The following is a 16,421-nucleotide window of genomic DNA, read 5'->3' as shown; positions in this document are numbered from 1 at the left end:
CTGCTAAGGTGGCAGAGACCGCCTTTGATCCCTCCTCTGCACCTCTCTCTGGTCCCCAGTCCAACGTAACGCTTCACACAGAGGAGATACTCAAGAGACACTGGTTAAATATGGGCAGGAGAGAGCAACGAGAGAGATAGGAAGAAAGAAAGCGAGGGTTAGTAGTCACCATCTGAATTCCCAGATTCCAAGTTTCTTCCCCCAGCCAATCTGCTCTACGACTTCTGAGATGACCTTCCAGCTCAGGCTATGGCTGATCGCCAGTGCTCTGAAGGGGTGAGAAGAGGAGGCAGCACAGCCCCAGTGCAGTCACAGGGCCACAGACGTCTGCTTTGTGCCTGTCCACTTGGATTCTCAGGCCCCTGCTTTCTCCTGTGATGCTGTCTGGTGCCAGTGGACCCGAGGAAGGGGAGGGAAACGGCAGTGTTGACACAGCATGGCCTGACCAGCCGAGGCTGCCTGTTGGGGTGATCGCCTTTTCAGCACCAGAAGCTCCCGTGGCTGGTTTTTCTGTGTTTTTTTTTTTTTTTTTTTTTTTGGCGGGATTTATTCTTTATTTTTTTATTATTATTTTTTTTAGTATTTATTCTTTAAATCACCATGTGCAATCTATTTTTTGGTTCCTCCGATAGGGTAGCATTCAGCTACTATACAGGCTGGCTGTACAGTATACTCGAAGAAAATGAAACGGTTTCCTCCTAAAGTTACAATCCTGTTGCCCCGACTGCCTGGGTAGAAGAGGAAGCAGGAATGGTTAGAAGAGTAGAGGAAAGAAAAGAAAGGGAGGAAACAGATGTTGCCTTTTGTAGTCTTGAGCCTCTCTGTATACAGAATTGGCCTGGCCGGTCTTCTCAGCGACACCAGCAGCTTAATATTTTGCTTGTGTACTAAATTAACCTGTGTTGGAAGAAAAATGCCTTGACTCCAGCAAAATCCTCCCGCTTGCCCTATAATGCACACCTACCAGCGATATTTATTCTGGTTCACTGCTTGCAATGTTATGGCAGAACAAGAGAATTTAAACTCATCTGGACTCTCGGAGAAACGGAAACAGTAAAACATCCCTATCTATTGAGCCAGGAATAATCTTAGCTACCCTGTTCCCAAATGCAACGCTACTCGGTAGGTTGAAAGAGGAGAGTGAGCAGACACTAAGTTAGTACATCCCTGTTCCCCAGGAGGCTCGTGGACTGATGAGGCCTGCATCTGACACAAGCCTCTAAGCACAGGGGCCCCAGAGCGGGAAAGCAAATGCTAGTTGTAAAGTGCTTGCCAGGGCACCCCAGAGTCAAAACATACTCTGACCAGTCCAGACAGCCCTCTAAGAGGAGTGATGAGTCAATTCATTTGGTTCTCAAATAGCAGTAAGGCAGTGGGATCAGTCTCAGGCAAAAGACCTGGTACCAGGATTCTCAATGGTTCACCAAGTGACAGGCTCACAAATACAGACCTGCTCAGGTAAAGGAGATATTACAAAGGAAGAAATAAGCTGCTTAGAGCATTTAGGTGGGGTGAATGCACACTCTTTAAGACCCTGGTGTATGGAGTAGATGTTATAACAGCTACCAGAAATTCTGTAGGGTTTGAGAAAAAGGAGATACCTTATGTGTTTTAAGTAACAGAAAACTCCCCTGGTGTGGCAACCTCCCAGATCCTTCTCCACAGAAGCATGTGCTTTCGTGGCCAAGTTGCAGCACAGATCCGCAGTGTTCGGTAACAGTTTTGCCCTTCCATGTCTCCCCATTTGGGGAGGGAGGAAGAAGAGTGAAAGGAAAAAGTAAATAAAATAAACTTACTCAATACTTTCTGGGGTTCCGGTAAGTACACAGGGCCTCTCTGGAATCCCAGAACTCTCTATAAGAAGAATCAAGAAGATGAGGTGTGTTGGTGGGCATCAGGCAACCGTGTACCTGTGCCTCTGTGTACAGATTGTCTCTCTGGGCTGGTTCCTACACCGGCCCCACAGAAGCCCAAGCCCCAGAAAAAGACAGTTTGCTTCCACTTGTGGAGGGAACAGTCAGCTGGTAGCTCCACCCTAGATTCTCAAAGTAGAAACAGATTCTGCAGGGGAGGTGGGCAGGATGCAGCGGAGCTTTCCCAGCGGGTCCTAATTAGCAATCTCAGCTTCATTTCTCTGACCCATTTGTGTGCTAAAAAGTGCCTGAGTCGTATCACCCGCTCTTCCTCAGTTTCTCCACCTGCAGAGTAGGTTAAGATCACCTGTTTGCACACCAGTGAACAATTTAACGGCAGATGCACGTCAGGGCTATTACCAGCTATGGCACGAATCTCCCAAGAGAGCAGTGACATCTATGTGGAACTACTTCCGGACCATTTGGCAAGAGAGGAGAAGCTTGCTTTCCAACACCACACGACGCTTACTTTGTTCCTAAAAAAAGTGCCCTTTGAAATTCTTAACTCAAAAAAGAAAGAAAAAAAAGAACTAAGAGCAGTTACTGCCTTCGAGACACTGTGACGTGTATCTTTTAAACAGACAAACGCTTCTCTAGTTAACAGTCTTCCACACCCCCTTTTCCACTATGGAAAGAGACCAAACTCAAATCAGTTGTCAGAACTATTAATAATATGAGAACACTTCTTTTCCTTAAACTGTTTCTCTCCATAACCCATGGTCAAATGGACCCAGCTGGGAAAGGTCCTGAACTGTGTTTCACGTGCACTCATTTAGCCAGACCCCAGCTGGCCTCTTTCCACAACGGGAGGGGATGGTCTAATCCAGGGGAGCCAGTGAACCGTCCCCAGGAGTGACCCAAAGCCACAGCACTCCTTCAGGCCCCACTGTCTGACATAACATTCTGGTGCAAAAATCAGAGGTCCTAGAGCAGCAGGTGTCTAGCACGGGCTACACGGAGCTGTAGAACTGTGGAGGGCCTCAAGAGGCCAGACGGGCAGCCTCGTCTCTGGGCCTGCTTTTGCCCTAGTTTTTCTGGTTCTCATCTGGGAGTCCAGCTCTAAAAATGCAAGGAAAACAGCAATCGCATATACTTACCCAAGCTCTTAGACTTCTAAGCAACAAGCAAAGGTAATAAATCTGGAAAACTTGGCAAAATACTGATTTCTACCAAACTGAGATCTATGAAAAAGGAAGCCTTACCTGAAGCAATCTGAATTTTGCAACCAGATTCTGCTTGAATCCGTGAAATCTGCTCACCTCCCCTGCCGATAACTGAAACAAATTGAACAAGGTCAGAACGTGCCTCTGTTCCATATTTAACCATGCATGAATGACTTAATTAATTCAGCAAACATTTACACTTGGCTTGCGGCACTGCAAATCAGGATGGCCTCCGTGAGCCACGGAAATCATATGTGAAACATGGCAGATAGGTTACAAGGTACTGCAGCTGAAGGGAGGAGAGAGGTTGGGGGCAGGGGGACACAGGTCTCTCTCAGCCTAGTGAGAGACCTGCAGTCCTTTGGGACTCTGGGGGATACAGGGTGCAAAGCATTCTACCATTGTGACGGTCACACTGACAGATTAATGAAGGTAAAGTAGATAATGTGTATACTTACTAAATCCAACCATTTTATCAGGCACTTTGAATTCTTCTGTTATTACTGCCCTAAAAACAAAGAACATTTTGGAAAAACATATAAAGAATTTCACAGCCACTTCAGGTTCCCCAAATTCCCCACATTGGCAATACTGAAAGAGAGAGGGACTTTAAAATGAATCATGCTAGTTTGGCCAGCAAGTAGGAAAAGTCTGATTGTGCCCTCAAGAAAGAGCATCATCCGGGATCCCTGGAGCAGTTTAGTGCCTGCCTTTGGCCCAGGGTGTGGTCCTGGAGTCCCGGGATCGAGTCCCACACTGGACTCCCTGCATGGAGCCTGCTTCTTCTTCTTCCTGTGTCTCTGCCTCTCTCTCTCTGTCTCTCTCATGAATAAATAAATAAAATCTTTTTTTTTTTTTTAATAAAATCTTTAAAAAAAAAAAAGAGCATCATCTAATGGACCCTTTGGTTAATCACTTCTTGAGAAGATCCACACCTCCTCTTCTGATTTTTCATTAAACCATCAATTCTACTAACAACTACCTTTTCTTCTCGATATCGCTTAACGCTTAAAAGACTCTTTGGGACTTGAGAAGTTAGTTTAGACTTTTCCTCCGGTCTCCTTGCTAGATACAGATATCCAACTTCTCTTCAACATCCCTTGTTTCCCAATCTTTTTATTGCTTTCTGGCCTCTTTCTAATTTATCTATTGTTTTGGATGAGATGCTCCAAATGGAACTAGTATCCAGCAGAGGCCTAATCAGTGTTGACCAGGACAGAATAATTATCTCGCTGACTCTGCAAGGTACTTCTGTTAAGTGCTATCCCGTTCACTACGTGTTGGGATTTTTTTTTTTAAACAACTACTGTACTGGTTCTTTCAAACAAATCTTCAAATTTGCCATATAGTGTATTGTGGACAATATCCAATTTGCCCCACACCCCAGAAAGCAATTAAATTTAAACATGTACCTTAGGAAGAAGCTAAATGCAAGTAGTTTAAAAAGGAAAAAAAAAAAAGGTTAAGTGTTTTTAACATCTCTCACTCGGCTGGATTTTTACCCATCATGGAAAGGATCGAAACAAGTGCATGTTTTTAGGGAAAGCGTGGCACTTAAAAGAAATGGCTGTAGCATAAATAGTGCTTGCCACTGTATCAATTTGATGAGAGCAGCTATCTCTTCTCTAAGGAATTTACCTCCTCCAGTTTGTACATGGGCAGGAATCCTCTCTACCTCTTGGGATATTTGAGTTCAGCCCGAAATCAGGCAGTTCTTTTAACTTCCTAAATCAGTAATACTGCGGACAACAACGCTAAACCTCAACGGGCCCAGCACATCCGTACAGAGGCTTAGGGTCCCTGTGGGGAGTGTTTCCTGGCCATGGGGAAGGGTGAGGACACTCCCATGCATGCAGCCACAAGACTGCGGCTCCTGTGTGTAGCACTATCCTTAGCAAGTATTACTAGGGAATTTATCAGAAGAGGTTCAATGCTATCACAATACAAATTGTCACAAAACTCAGGCAGTTCCTCAGCCCTCAGGGATGGCAGGTAGCAGACACTCATTGAGGAAGAAAAGTATGGAGATGAGCTGCTCTGGGCCCCCTGGAAGACAAAGCTCCATTCTAACTGTGAGGCTGAAACCTGAATGCACAAAGTATGAACATCTTGGAAAGTAAAATCCTAATTACGTTTTTACAGGAAAATTATGTTTGATGCTATAACAGCAATGTCATTTAAATTATCCTAATTTATTAAAAAAAGAAAGCAAATCAATAACACAACAAAAGCCAGGTTAAATCTTTTGGTTGACTAAGGTCTGATGATTTCTAGAAACTCCCAAACATTCAGGTAGAAAACAAGAGGATATAATTGTATCATTGCTGGTAAAGATTAAGGATAATATGTTACAGTAACAGATGCACAACATAAAATTTCATCCCTGAGCAAAGAGAAACTACGGCAGTTTGCTGCATATTTTACTCTTTTTAAAGGATAACATTGTGACCACAAACATCCTACCTTATAGATTGGTCCTTTTAAAGCCCAGAGGTCTCTGTATTCTCTCTAAATCCTCAATATTTAAGGGAAAGCTACAACGGTAAACTGAGGCAGGGAAGCAACTGGGCACTTATCCAAGGTTCTCTGGCAAGTCCCTCCTCAAGTGCATGGGGTGGCCTTCTCAAGCCCACAACTCCTTGAGGATCACAAGCTTTATCTTGTGAAAGTCCAACGACCTACACTTCTTGGGGATGCCTTTGCTCAAATGAAGATGTTATGGGTTCATAAAACACTGAGAAAGCCATCAACTCAGAATGGAAAATCTCTCTCTTTAAATTAGATGTGGGCAGAAAAAAAGAAGCTCCACATTCTAGAGGTCTAACTTTATATACAATAATGGCTGATTTTTAATACCTCCTGTTCATTTATCCTTCGAACTTATGCTGTCTTGAAAAGGACTATAAAAAAACTTGAGTCTTAAAGAAATCTTGCCCCTGGTTTTTCACACTCTCAACCTCTGACTTTCTAACACTCTAGTACAGATGGTGGATCAATAAACAATTAGAAATGATCAATAAATAATAAAACATAACCCACTGCTTACCTTTGATGTACCAAGGCCCCTAACTGGTTACCTACTGTGGCAAAGAGAAAGAGAAAAGAAAAATCAAAGCATTAGCACGGATAAACTAACTCCATCCTTACACGAGTTCTTACCATTTCAGGCTGGGGCGGGGGCGGGGGGGGGGGGGGGGGAGACGGGGGAGAGAAAGGCAGAAAGAAAGCAAACAGTAATTTAGGCTCAGTGGCTGCAATGAATGCGTTACATGATATGAAACAGGAGGGGATGTCTTGATCAACACAGTCTCTAACCCAGTGTCCAGCTGAACGCAGGATAAGAAATTGATCTGCGTGTCCACATGCTGAGAGGCCTGGGAGAAAATCCCTGCCTGCCTAAATCCCTCTCCCTTCCCACCTCCCTCCTGCTCTGGATCCAGACTCAATGTAAAGATAGTGAGGGTTCCCTCTTTCTCTTTCTCAAACAAATGAGAAGGTTTAACCTCCTAGCCTGGGAGCATTGTTAAGGACTGCTCCATGGCAGCTGTGGTCACTAAGAACATGCACATATGGTTCCGGCCAACCACGGGGCATCTACCTGCCCCCCTGCCCCCAATTCTCCCTGCCCTCCCAAGAACATAAACATCTCAAGGAGAGGATCTGGCATCTTCCTTCCTTGGGCCTCTTTGTTGACCCACCACAGCAGTCTGTACGCAGTGGATGCTAAGAATGAGCAAGTGCCTTTCAAGCCCATTTCACAGAGACAACAGTGCCAAACAGCCTCTTATTATGAAAACCAACTCTGTAATCACATTCCCACAAAACCACTTTAGCTACGCTTTTTGTTCCAGTTTCTCCTCTTTCAGCTATTGATGAGCGTCTCCCTCATCAGCCATCAGCAAAAAGAATTCTGTGGTGTTTCTCTTTTGGAAAATGCAGCCCAGGAAACACAGTCAGCGGACAATGAAAAAAGTATAAATCCTCAACATATTCCAAAGAACCAAATGGATCTTGCAATGTGCTATCAAGAGCATTCACAAACGTGTCTCTGGGGCTAGTCGTAAGGAGGACAGACAGGAGATCAGTGAGGAAGGGTCAAGCACATCAGCTTCAGAACAAAGAGTGGAATGGCCTGACATCTGAAATCTATGACTCTCAACTGCTCTTCTTTCTGCCTGAACTTAACCCTGTCCTTCTGACTGGACAGGAACGGGTCCTAAGACGACAAAGGAAAAGAAACCAGATCATGATATTTTAAGAGTGTAAAGAAATAATGTGAGCAAAAAAGTAAACGAGGCTGTGGAGTCAGTACCATATTTCTTCTGGATCAATAGCAAGATAATGGTTTGCAGCCAAAATATTGACATTATATACATTAATCTGCTTATCTCAGGGATAAGAGAATTGTTTTTTATTGAATCTTCAGCTTTTCTTCTTGCATTTCAAGTATGAATGTGACAGATGCTCTCACTTCGGGTAGGGGTGCTCATGACTCCCATCCCATGTAAAGACCGTTCAATTCCAGCCTTGGACAAGGAGTCCTCGGCACACACATAGCCCCTGGATGTTGCCTGAGAGGACTGTCTGCCCTCTAAGGCAGTGGGTATGAAAAAAGGCTGAAGAAAGATGTCTTCTATGGAGAAGAGTACCCTTGAGTTTGATCAGCTGTTCGTACTCAAGGGTCTAGCTCAGCCTCCCTGCTCACTGTCAGCATTCCTCTCAGGGATGGAGAATACACCGAACACAGACTAAAGACTGAAATGCCTCAAAAGGCCAAGAACACAGGTGCCTGGTTCCCAAACAGGGCAACACAGCTGGACCTTGGCTCCTGGCATGCTGTGCTGTTTGGTAAGAGATGTCAAAAGGGCTGATGATCTTCGGCAATCTGGCCAGAAAAGCCATAGAAATAGGGTAAAGAGCAACGCTACCATAAAGAACTTGATGGGATTCAGGAGAACATTCAAAAGGTTCTTGGTCAAAAGGCATTTGCAATTTTGTGCTGGTTACACAAAACAAAGCAATTCCTTTTTGCAGGGAAGGGGCGGGTCACAGGTGCAGCACACAGGGTCCAGCCCACTGCCTCAATAAGGGGACAAGCTCAGGAAGATGGCAAGCAGAAGCACACATACCATCATCCTGCAAAGAGCCACACGACACCAAAGAAGGAAATCAAATTCCCACCCAGACTCAACTTGGGAGTTGGTGGACTCTGAGGAAGGGCACGCCTCCTCTTTCCTCCATGGTGATGCTGCAGCTGCAGGCTGAAATGTGCTATTTATTAAAGTTTCAGTCCCTGCAGAAACGGCCCCATTTGATGCCTACGAGTGAAAACCAGTAGTTAGATTGGGGGCACTGGGCATTCACACAGCAGACGGATAACATCCGCCCCATGAACATGGAGCCTCCTGTCTTCACAAGGAAGAGGGGGTCCAACAGGGGAGGCACGTGGGAACCTATCAAGTTCAATTCCATGGTAACTACAGTCATTTTACTGTAAAAAAGGCAAAATGCTGCATACAATCAGTCCTATTTCCCGTTAATGGTGCATGCTGGCCCACAATGCTTCGTCTCCCCTCAGAAGTTCACCCCAGCTCCATTCCAGCACATGTGCACACACACAGACACAAGCACATAGGTGCGGCTCTCGTTTACCTGGTGCACCACATAATGGGAAGCCGTCTGGGCTAGGGGAAAATGAGCTTCCCATAGAAAAGATTCATGTTGTAATATGAGACATTTCTTTCTAAAGAGGAATAGTCTGCCAATTTCAATAATGATCTTCGGGGAAAAAAGATAAGGCACTGGACACATTTTCCCCCACTAGTGAGGAGAAAAATGTTTTCCTTTTTTTCCTGTAAAGAAATCCTACAAAATGTCACTGGGGAACATACCCAACTTTATAATATGCATCAATTTTAATAGTTAACCCCCATTCCCCCCTCAAAAAAGCCTAAGGAACAAAAGCACCCGTCCTTCTTACAGGTGTGCAGACAGCACACGCTGGCATGGTGCACAGGACAAGCAGACCAGGGGCAGGTGAGTGGGTCGGCCAGGAGACAAAACATTAGCACATTTTAGACAACTGACCAAACAAGTTAATAAACCAAACCTTCTCTGCAGATTTCGGAAACAATCCTGCCCCCATCCCTGGCTCCCCAACTCCTCTGACTCTGACCAATGCTTTTCAAGCCCTGGTTATGGTCAGTAATACCTACAGCCAGCTGCAGGGATTTGTCTTTTTTCAAAGCATTTTTAAAAAAGCTTTCCTTCCAAGGACAGTACAAAGGCTTCCAGTGTTCTAAGGCAGCAGCTCTGCACCCAGGGCCACAAAACACTGACCTGCTGAGTTCAGCCGAAAAGTCCCTAGGCAAGTAATCCTTCACTAATTTTGCAAATAATCATTTTTCAAAAAGTGAGAGTAAATGCAAGCTCTTCTCAATGATGGCACCCTCCTTGCAGGCTCACAGGCTTTGGGGAGCAGTGCTCTTCCAGTTGACTTGCTTGCTTAGCCCACTCAGGCCCACAGAGCCCCAAGATAAAGCGGGTGCTTTATCGCCAGGCCCGCTCTACAAACCAGGAAGGTGAAGGGCTCAGGAGAGTGCCTGGGTCCCCATGAAGGCACTCAGGCTATGCCTCTCTGGTCTGGGCACTGTGCCAGTCTTGGGGTAACACAGGGTGCAAGGCCATCTTGGTCCTTAAGAAGTACAGTGTCAGGGTGGGGGCAGGAGGAAGCTGTAGAGGGGCAGGAACTTAACATAGTCTCTAGGGCTGTGGGGACTCTGTGAGGACCCCAACCCGGGTCTGAGTGCCTATCCACAGCCTGTCACTGGAGTGACATGAAGAGAAAGAACAAGTCTATGGTACGTGTTTGTAGCACTGGGCCTTATTTTGATTTAAGCCAGAGGTCATAAAATCGATTTTGGGGATCATGACCAGCTTATTAAAAACTGAAATCAAAAACAGAGTGTGTCATATAGAGTAAGGGTATATATTCCATAAAGCTTTTGTTTCAGCTATACATGTGTTTTAATGTGTATGTACTAACTAGTTCTGATGGAAATCTTGTGAGTAGTGTTTTACAAGTTTGAAAATCATAACTTGTTTTAATCCTTAGGATAACCTCACGAAGCTGGTATTAGCTCTATTTTACAGGGAAGGAAACAGAGACTCAAGGAGGTTAAGCAACTTGACCAAAGTCACACAGCTAACAAATGGCCAAGCTTGGATTTGAAACCTACTCTACCACTTTGCAGCCCACGTCTTTTTTTTTTTTTAGATTTGCTTTTAGAGAGAGAGCGCGTGTGTGTTTACATGTGTACACTAGTGGGGAGGGGGTCAGAGGGAGAGAATCTCAAGCAGACTGCACTGAGCACAAAACCCAACATGGGGCTCAATCTTACAACCCTAAGATCACAACCTGAGCTGAAACCAAGAGTTGGACGCTTAACCGACGGAGCCGCCCCAGCACCCCAGAGCCCACATTTTTAAGCATGCACTATCATGGCACATGAGACACAGACTGCAGTTCAGGTCTTCCTTCTGCCACTTCCCAGGCATCAGCCTTGGTCAAGCCACTTCTCCAGACATCGGTTTCCTTATTCACATGAAAAGGAATTCAGGCTTCTGGGTTCCTTCCAGTAATCTTTTCTTATTCTATACAGGGGCCTCCCTCCCAGCTCCAGCTCTAAACCCTGGCAATCACTAATCTATTCTCCATTCCAAAAATGTGAAATGAATGGGATCACACCAAGATATATAACCTTTGGATATCGGCTTTTTTCACTCAGCTGAATTACCTGCAGATTCATCCAGATTGTTGCATGTAAGGATAGTTTATTCCTTTTGTTGCTGAGGAGTGTTCCACTGTATGGATATACCATTTTGCTAGCCATTCACCTCCTGAAGCACATCTGGGTGGTTTCCAGTTTGGATCTATTACGAATAAAGCTGCTACAAAGATCTGTGGACAGGTTTTTGTTTCTTGAAAATAAACAGCTATTAACTGTGGGCTGAAGGGCGAGTACCTACTTAGTTTTGTCAGTTTTCTAGAGCGGCTGTACCAGCAGATGTGTTTTTAAAAGCTCCTTGCGTGGGTCTCACAGCCAGCCTGGGTAGAGAGCCACTCTGGGTCACCCATTTCCTAAAAGGATTTTGAAAAACTAAAAATACCCTTTTAATGTGACATCTCAAAGTTTTCCCTACATTAACAGGTACAAAGAACACAACAGGTATTGTACAGGAGCTTCAGTTGGATCTCTGTTTTAACACCGATGCTGCAAATTTAGATCATTCATTTCTGTGGATAATGTCTACCTACTGTATGTCCTATCTAGTTGGCTAAGCCAATTATTAAACCCGTCAGATCACACTTTGCCAGGGGCAAAAAAAATCTCATTTCCTTTTTCTAACTCACACATACATGTTAACATGCACCCAACATGACTACACAAACACTTCTAAATTCCAATCCTAAAATGAATGGATAGATGGATAGAGGGGGAGGAGCGGATCACGTGAGTCTCTGTGATGAGTTGCTTCCTGAATAAAAATCAACATCAGATCCTGTCCCCTTCAATATTTCTTACTGAAACTCCCATGCTTTGTTGTTTTGGGATTCCCCACCCAGAATTCTGGACTCCTGCCTCTTGTGGTATCAGAGAATGGTGATGTGCCACCGTAACCAAGAGAAAATGTGGCAAGGGACATGTACAGAAGGGAAAAGTGTCTCTAGCGCAGATCCAATTCTCAGAAAGATCCATTTTAGGGACGAGGGGGCACACAAATAGAAGAGCTGAGACAGGGCTCTTGGAGCCCCCATCCCCGCCACCTTGGGTTCTTTACTCCTCCTGCTTGAAGGCTACTGCTGGACAATACTCCTGATCACCCTATGTCCCCACCCTGTCCTGTCCCCCAAGGCCTCAGGGACTAAGGTTCTGTCTTTACTTCCTCATCCCTGAAGCCTCCATCATCCTCCTGCTTCAGGGACAGTACCAGAATGTGTAGGATTCAATCTCTCTTCTCAAAGCAGAGACTCTGGGCCCGGCAGCAGTGGTCCACACACCCCTGCTGCCCAGCAGCAAGAACCCTGGCCCTCCCCACTACCCAGCACCAGCACCTTTCAGGCCTCTTCTCCCTTGCAAAATGTGGATGTAAAAAAATCTTCCCTCCTCATTCTTGTTTTCTCCTTCTCTTTGTCCTGGGCCACACGTGCTGGAACAGAACTTGGCTAGGGCCACAGCGATACTCTGTCCCAATCTTCCTGTAAGTGGTTCATATGAGAAGCACACTCAAGAATCCTGCCTTCACCCGCCAAGAATGCCATCAAGATAACATTAGAAAGGGCACTACTATCTATGACAGTAGTACATATGCCCCAAAGACACGGAGGGCCTGAGAGCCAGCTGCACAGCCACGCTCTCGTGCTTCTGTTGTCTCTGGCTGCTTTCAAACTCTGATGGCAGAGCTGAGTTAGTGGAACAGAGCCCATATGGGCTAAAGTCTAAAAGAATTTACCATATGGGCCTTTAACCCCCAATTCACGTTAAATCTGCATGGCTAAACCCCTTAGCAGATACTACTCTCTTTGATTTGGATCTTACCTTTCACAAAAAAATTTTTTTTTTAATTTTTATTTATTTATTTATGATAGGCACACAGTGTGTGAGAGAGAGAGGCAGAGACATAGGCAGAGGGAGAAGCAGGCTCCATGCACCGGGAGCCCGACGTGGGATTCGATCCCGGATCTCCAGGATCGCGCCCTGGGCCAAAGGCAGGCGCCAAACCGCTGCGCCACCCAGGGATCCCCACAAAATTTTCTAAATGCTAATCATAGGCCATGAAGAAAAAGAACTTGAGCATTAAGCATTTATTAATCTACCGAATAAGGGAGGTAGAGAAAGAAAGCGCCTGTCTCCAGGAATGCAGCCTGTAGAATCTCACAAGAGATGCACATGATGTACCCTGGTATCTGCAGAATAAAGCAGGTATGTGCCCTGGGAAGGGGACAGATGGACTGCTCCAGAAGTTCAGAGAAGAACATGATCTGTTTACTCTCTGGTCAGGTGGGTATGTGAAAAGGTGGAGGGAGAAAGAACAGGGTCAAGAGAAGACACTAGGTGGCAACTGGCAAGGCAATAAGAAAGTCAAAAGAGGAATATGAGGACAGGTTCTTGGGAGATGTCCCATCGATTCTCAGACCCAAGGACCAAACAAGACTTAGCCAGTAAAGAGCTGGGAGGTGGGATGGGTTTCGGGAAGAGCAAAGAGAAGAAACAGATGACCAGGCTGCTGCAGAGCACAGAACGAGGGCAGGGGTGGGGGATTGCAGAGTAGGGCAGGTTAGGAAGGGCTGGACAACCCCCCCCCCCCCCCCCATTGCCGGAAGCTGCCACAGGTCTTAGAACAGAGGAATGGAACTGGTCAGACTGGCTTCAGTGAAAGGCCTCAGCCATAGCAGGAAGAGAGTAGCAGATGGAAAAGCTGTCTTCCACACTGAGACCAGCAGGAAGATTCCTAAATCAGCAGGGTGCACCTCAAGGGCTGTTATGAAGTGTGCATGCCAAGCCTGAAGATCTAATAGTTCCAATGACCTGACCTGAAGCAGAGGACAGTGGAGGGATGGCTCGTCCTAGGTCAGGGCACCAAGGCGGCAAGGGAAGCCGGGCTTGGACTCCTTCTTGCTGGGCTCCAAGCGGGCTCACGAACTGGCAATGTGACAGTTCAAAACTGCCCTGGTCACAACTGACCCAGTCCCTTCCTACAAGAGCAACAAATCTTTTCCCTTATTTTACTTGTTTTTGTCCTCCTAGTCAGATACTGGTTTGCAAATCTCCATGTCCTGCAGACACCTGGAGGCTTCTGAGGGTTGTCTCTGGTTGAGTTATGAGTTGAGGCACTTTTAAACAGACTAACACCTCCAAAAGTTCTAGAGGACTGAGCTTTAACCCTCAAGAAGTTAAAGAACCTGGTTTCCCAGGGAAGTCAGAAAGTTCATGTTGCTAACAAAGCGATCCGATGAACTTCTGTCAAAAAACCCAAGCCAAACCAAACAGAAACTGCAAAGCCTTTAGAAATCTTTATTGCTCAGAAAAAAGTGCAGGAATTCCTGCCTGTTGTTTGTTTCTGCTTTTCCAAACTCTCATCTCACAGACAGCAGGACTGTGACCCCCAGGAAGCTGTCAGGTAACCATGAACATCACTGCCCTTGACAGGACCTATTTATTCACAGGTTTATTTATCCAAGAGAAGAGGACTGGCCCAGTGACCTTATTATCCCTGGCAGAAGACAACCTCCGCCTGCCCCGGACCTGATCCATCACCTAGAGTTCTCTCTGAACTCAACAGCACATCTCTGGTGGCACATCTCCCATGGCACAGGCAGAGACCAACTTGGAGAAAAACAACTTGCATAATTCTGTTGTTGGGAAGGTGCTCAACTGAAGAGGATTAGCTACCACACTGTTACATCTAATGTAAAAAGCCTGAGGGAAGCTTCTCATTCTTTATGCACAGTCTGTTGTGTAAGATGGAGAGCTGGCCCCCAGACAGAAAGGTTCTTTCTAAGTTCTTCCCTACTGTAACTAGGCTTCATATTTAGAAGGAAGAAATAGAGAAACCATGTTCATTTTCAGATTCTCAGGACTCAGTCCCTCAAAGACAGCCATGGAAAAAAATTAGAGTTCTCAAGACAGAGGTGAAAATGCACAACAGAATAATGATCAGGAGTTCCAAGTGAGATTCTGGACTTACTCCTGACTCACTAGCTACATCTGCCTGCTCCTGAGGTCTCTTTATTGATAAACTCAGAGACTTTTACGAATTTCTTTCAAATAGGTGTACAGAGGACTAATGGGAGAAAAAAGTCTGTCTGGTGCCAGTGGTTCCATTTGCAAATATCTAGGCACCTTTTTTTTTTTTTCCTAGGCGCTCTTTATGCAAAGGACACAGTGGTTGCCTGTTCTGTGTGCACACAGGTTTTACACTTCCCGCCACGTGGGGGGTGCAAGCAGGGCGGGGAGTTGTGAAAGGTATTGATCATGATTTCTGGAAACAGTGGGCCAGAGGGACTGTCCATTACCGGGGCATGTGCTCAGAGCCAGACAATTTAAGTTTTATTTTTATATCGATGTTCCATAAGAGGAACCAAAGCATGATTGCCCTGAAAAGGTAAAAAGGTCACTCTGCATTACAGTTTTTCATGTCGGCAAAAATGCAGATAATGCAATCAGTCATATTTCCTCTAAGAAATCACTAACGCCAAATATAAAAAGATCACAGGAAAAAAAAAAAGATCACAGGGTACCATTTTGGAGTAGCAGTTTAAAAGGTCACCTTAGCTCCAATGGCCCTACAGTAGATTTTGTGTGTGTGCGTTCATAAACAGTTCCTTTAAGTAGACAAGAACTTTTACATCCAAATGAGCGCAGTTCCCTTAAAGTCTTCATGCTGTGACCCATACAATATTCCAAAAAGGTTACCATATTTAAAAACAACGGCGATCTCCCCTTTTAGGATCTTCTTAGAGACTTGAGAAACCAGTCATGTCACATTACATTTTTTTCTACATACATCAAAATGTGCACTTTTTTTTGGAAAAGGAAATTACATCGTATATACTGCGATACACTTTGATTTTTTTCCATTTAATACTATATTGTAGAAATATGTGCATACACACATGGTTGGGTCCACATGCAGATGGCCAGAAGCACAGAAGATGCTGGCTCACCCACTGTTATGTATATTCAGGTACAAACTAGTACATTTCAGATTCCCCTTTATAGTCATACTTTACAGACACAAAATGTGATCAGAGATCCAAGTTCTCTGTACAAACACAACTGACAGATATACTCTTTGCCAAGAGTGCTGGTGACAGGCACTTCTAAGTGGGCCAAAATATAGACATAAACCAACAAAGTAACATACAAATGAATGAAAGATGGCGCTTCTAGAGAGAGCGTGTCCTAAGTGGGAGTGGTGAAAATCTCAGCAGACTGTAGAAAGGTCACCACCCCCTTCCCTATAAAGTCAGGATATGGTCACAGCTTCCTCAGGGCCATGAACCACATCTTAGCTTTTCTTTGGAGAAAAGTGGGAACTTCGATTTCCACATGGGTGTTTGAAGAACAGAGGGCTAAAATCAAACAAAATCCTCAAATAAGTCAAATTACTTCCAAGCTGACACGCAAAAGGCCAAGCGAGTCTTTTACTTTAGAGCCCAGCTGAAAACATTCCTGTATTATCAAGGCAAATAAGAACTCAAATGCTGGAGAATTGCGGGAGGAAAATCTTCCCCCACATGTCCCCTCAACTGTTCCTCTTCAGAAAAACACTAGGGAGAGCT

The 16,421-nt window shown here is 45.1% G+C and overlaps 1 protein-coding gene across 3 annotated transcripts in view; it reads right to left on the bottom strand.

Annotated features, from left to right (window-relative positions):
- The window catches only part of FUBP3 (far upstream element binding protein 3), a 53,358-nt gene that overhangs the window by 22,789 nt on the left and 14,148 nt on the right, over window positions 1-16,421 (bottom strand). For 2 of the 3 annotated variants that reach the window (XM_041725151.1, XM_041725153.1), the window contains exons 3-6: window positions 6,123-6,156; window positions 3,535-3,584; window positions 3,116-3,187; window positions 1,797-1,854 (exon numbers count right to left, since the gene is read on the bottom strand). In XM_041725151.1, coding sequence (XP_041581085.1) covers window positions 1,797-1,854; window positions 3,116-3,187; window positions 3,535-3,584; window positions 6,123-6,156 — 214 coding nt within the window. The remainder of the gene's footprint in view (window positions 1-1,796; window positions 1,855-3,115; window positions 3,188-3,534; window positions 3,585-6,122; window positions 6,157-16,421) is intronic. The other variant, XM_041725152.1, reaches the window with a different exon arrangement.

Source organism: Vulpes lagopus, chromosome 12 (genome assembly GCF_018345385.1).
Source record: "Vulpes lagopus strain Blue_001 chromosome 12, ASM1834538v1, whole genome shotgun sequence".
Taxonomy (NCBI): Eukaryota; Metazoa; Chordata; class Mammalia; order Carnivora; family Canidae; genus Vulpes; species Vulpes lagopus.
Note: the sequence above shows the minus strand (reverse complement) of the source record. Positions and strands in the feature narration are given on the sequence as shown.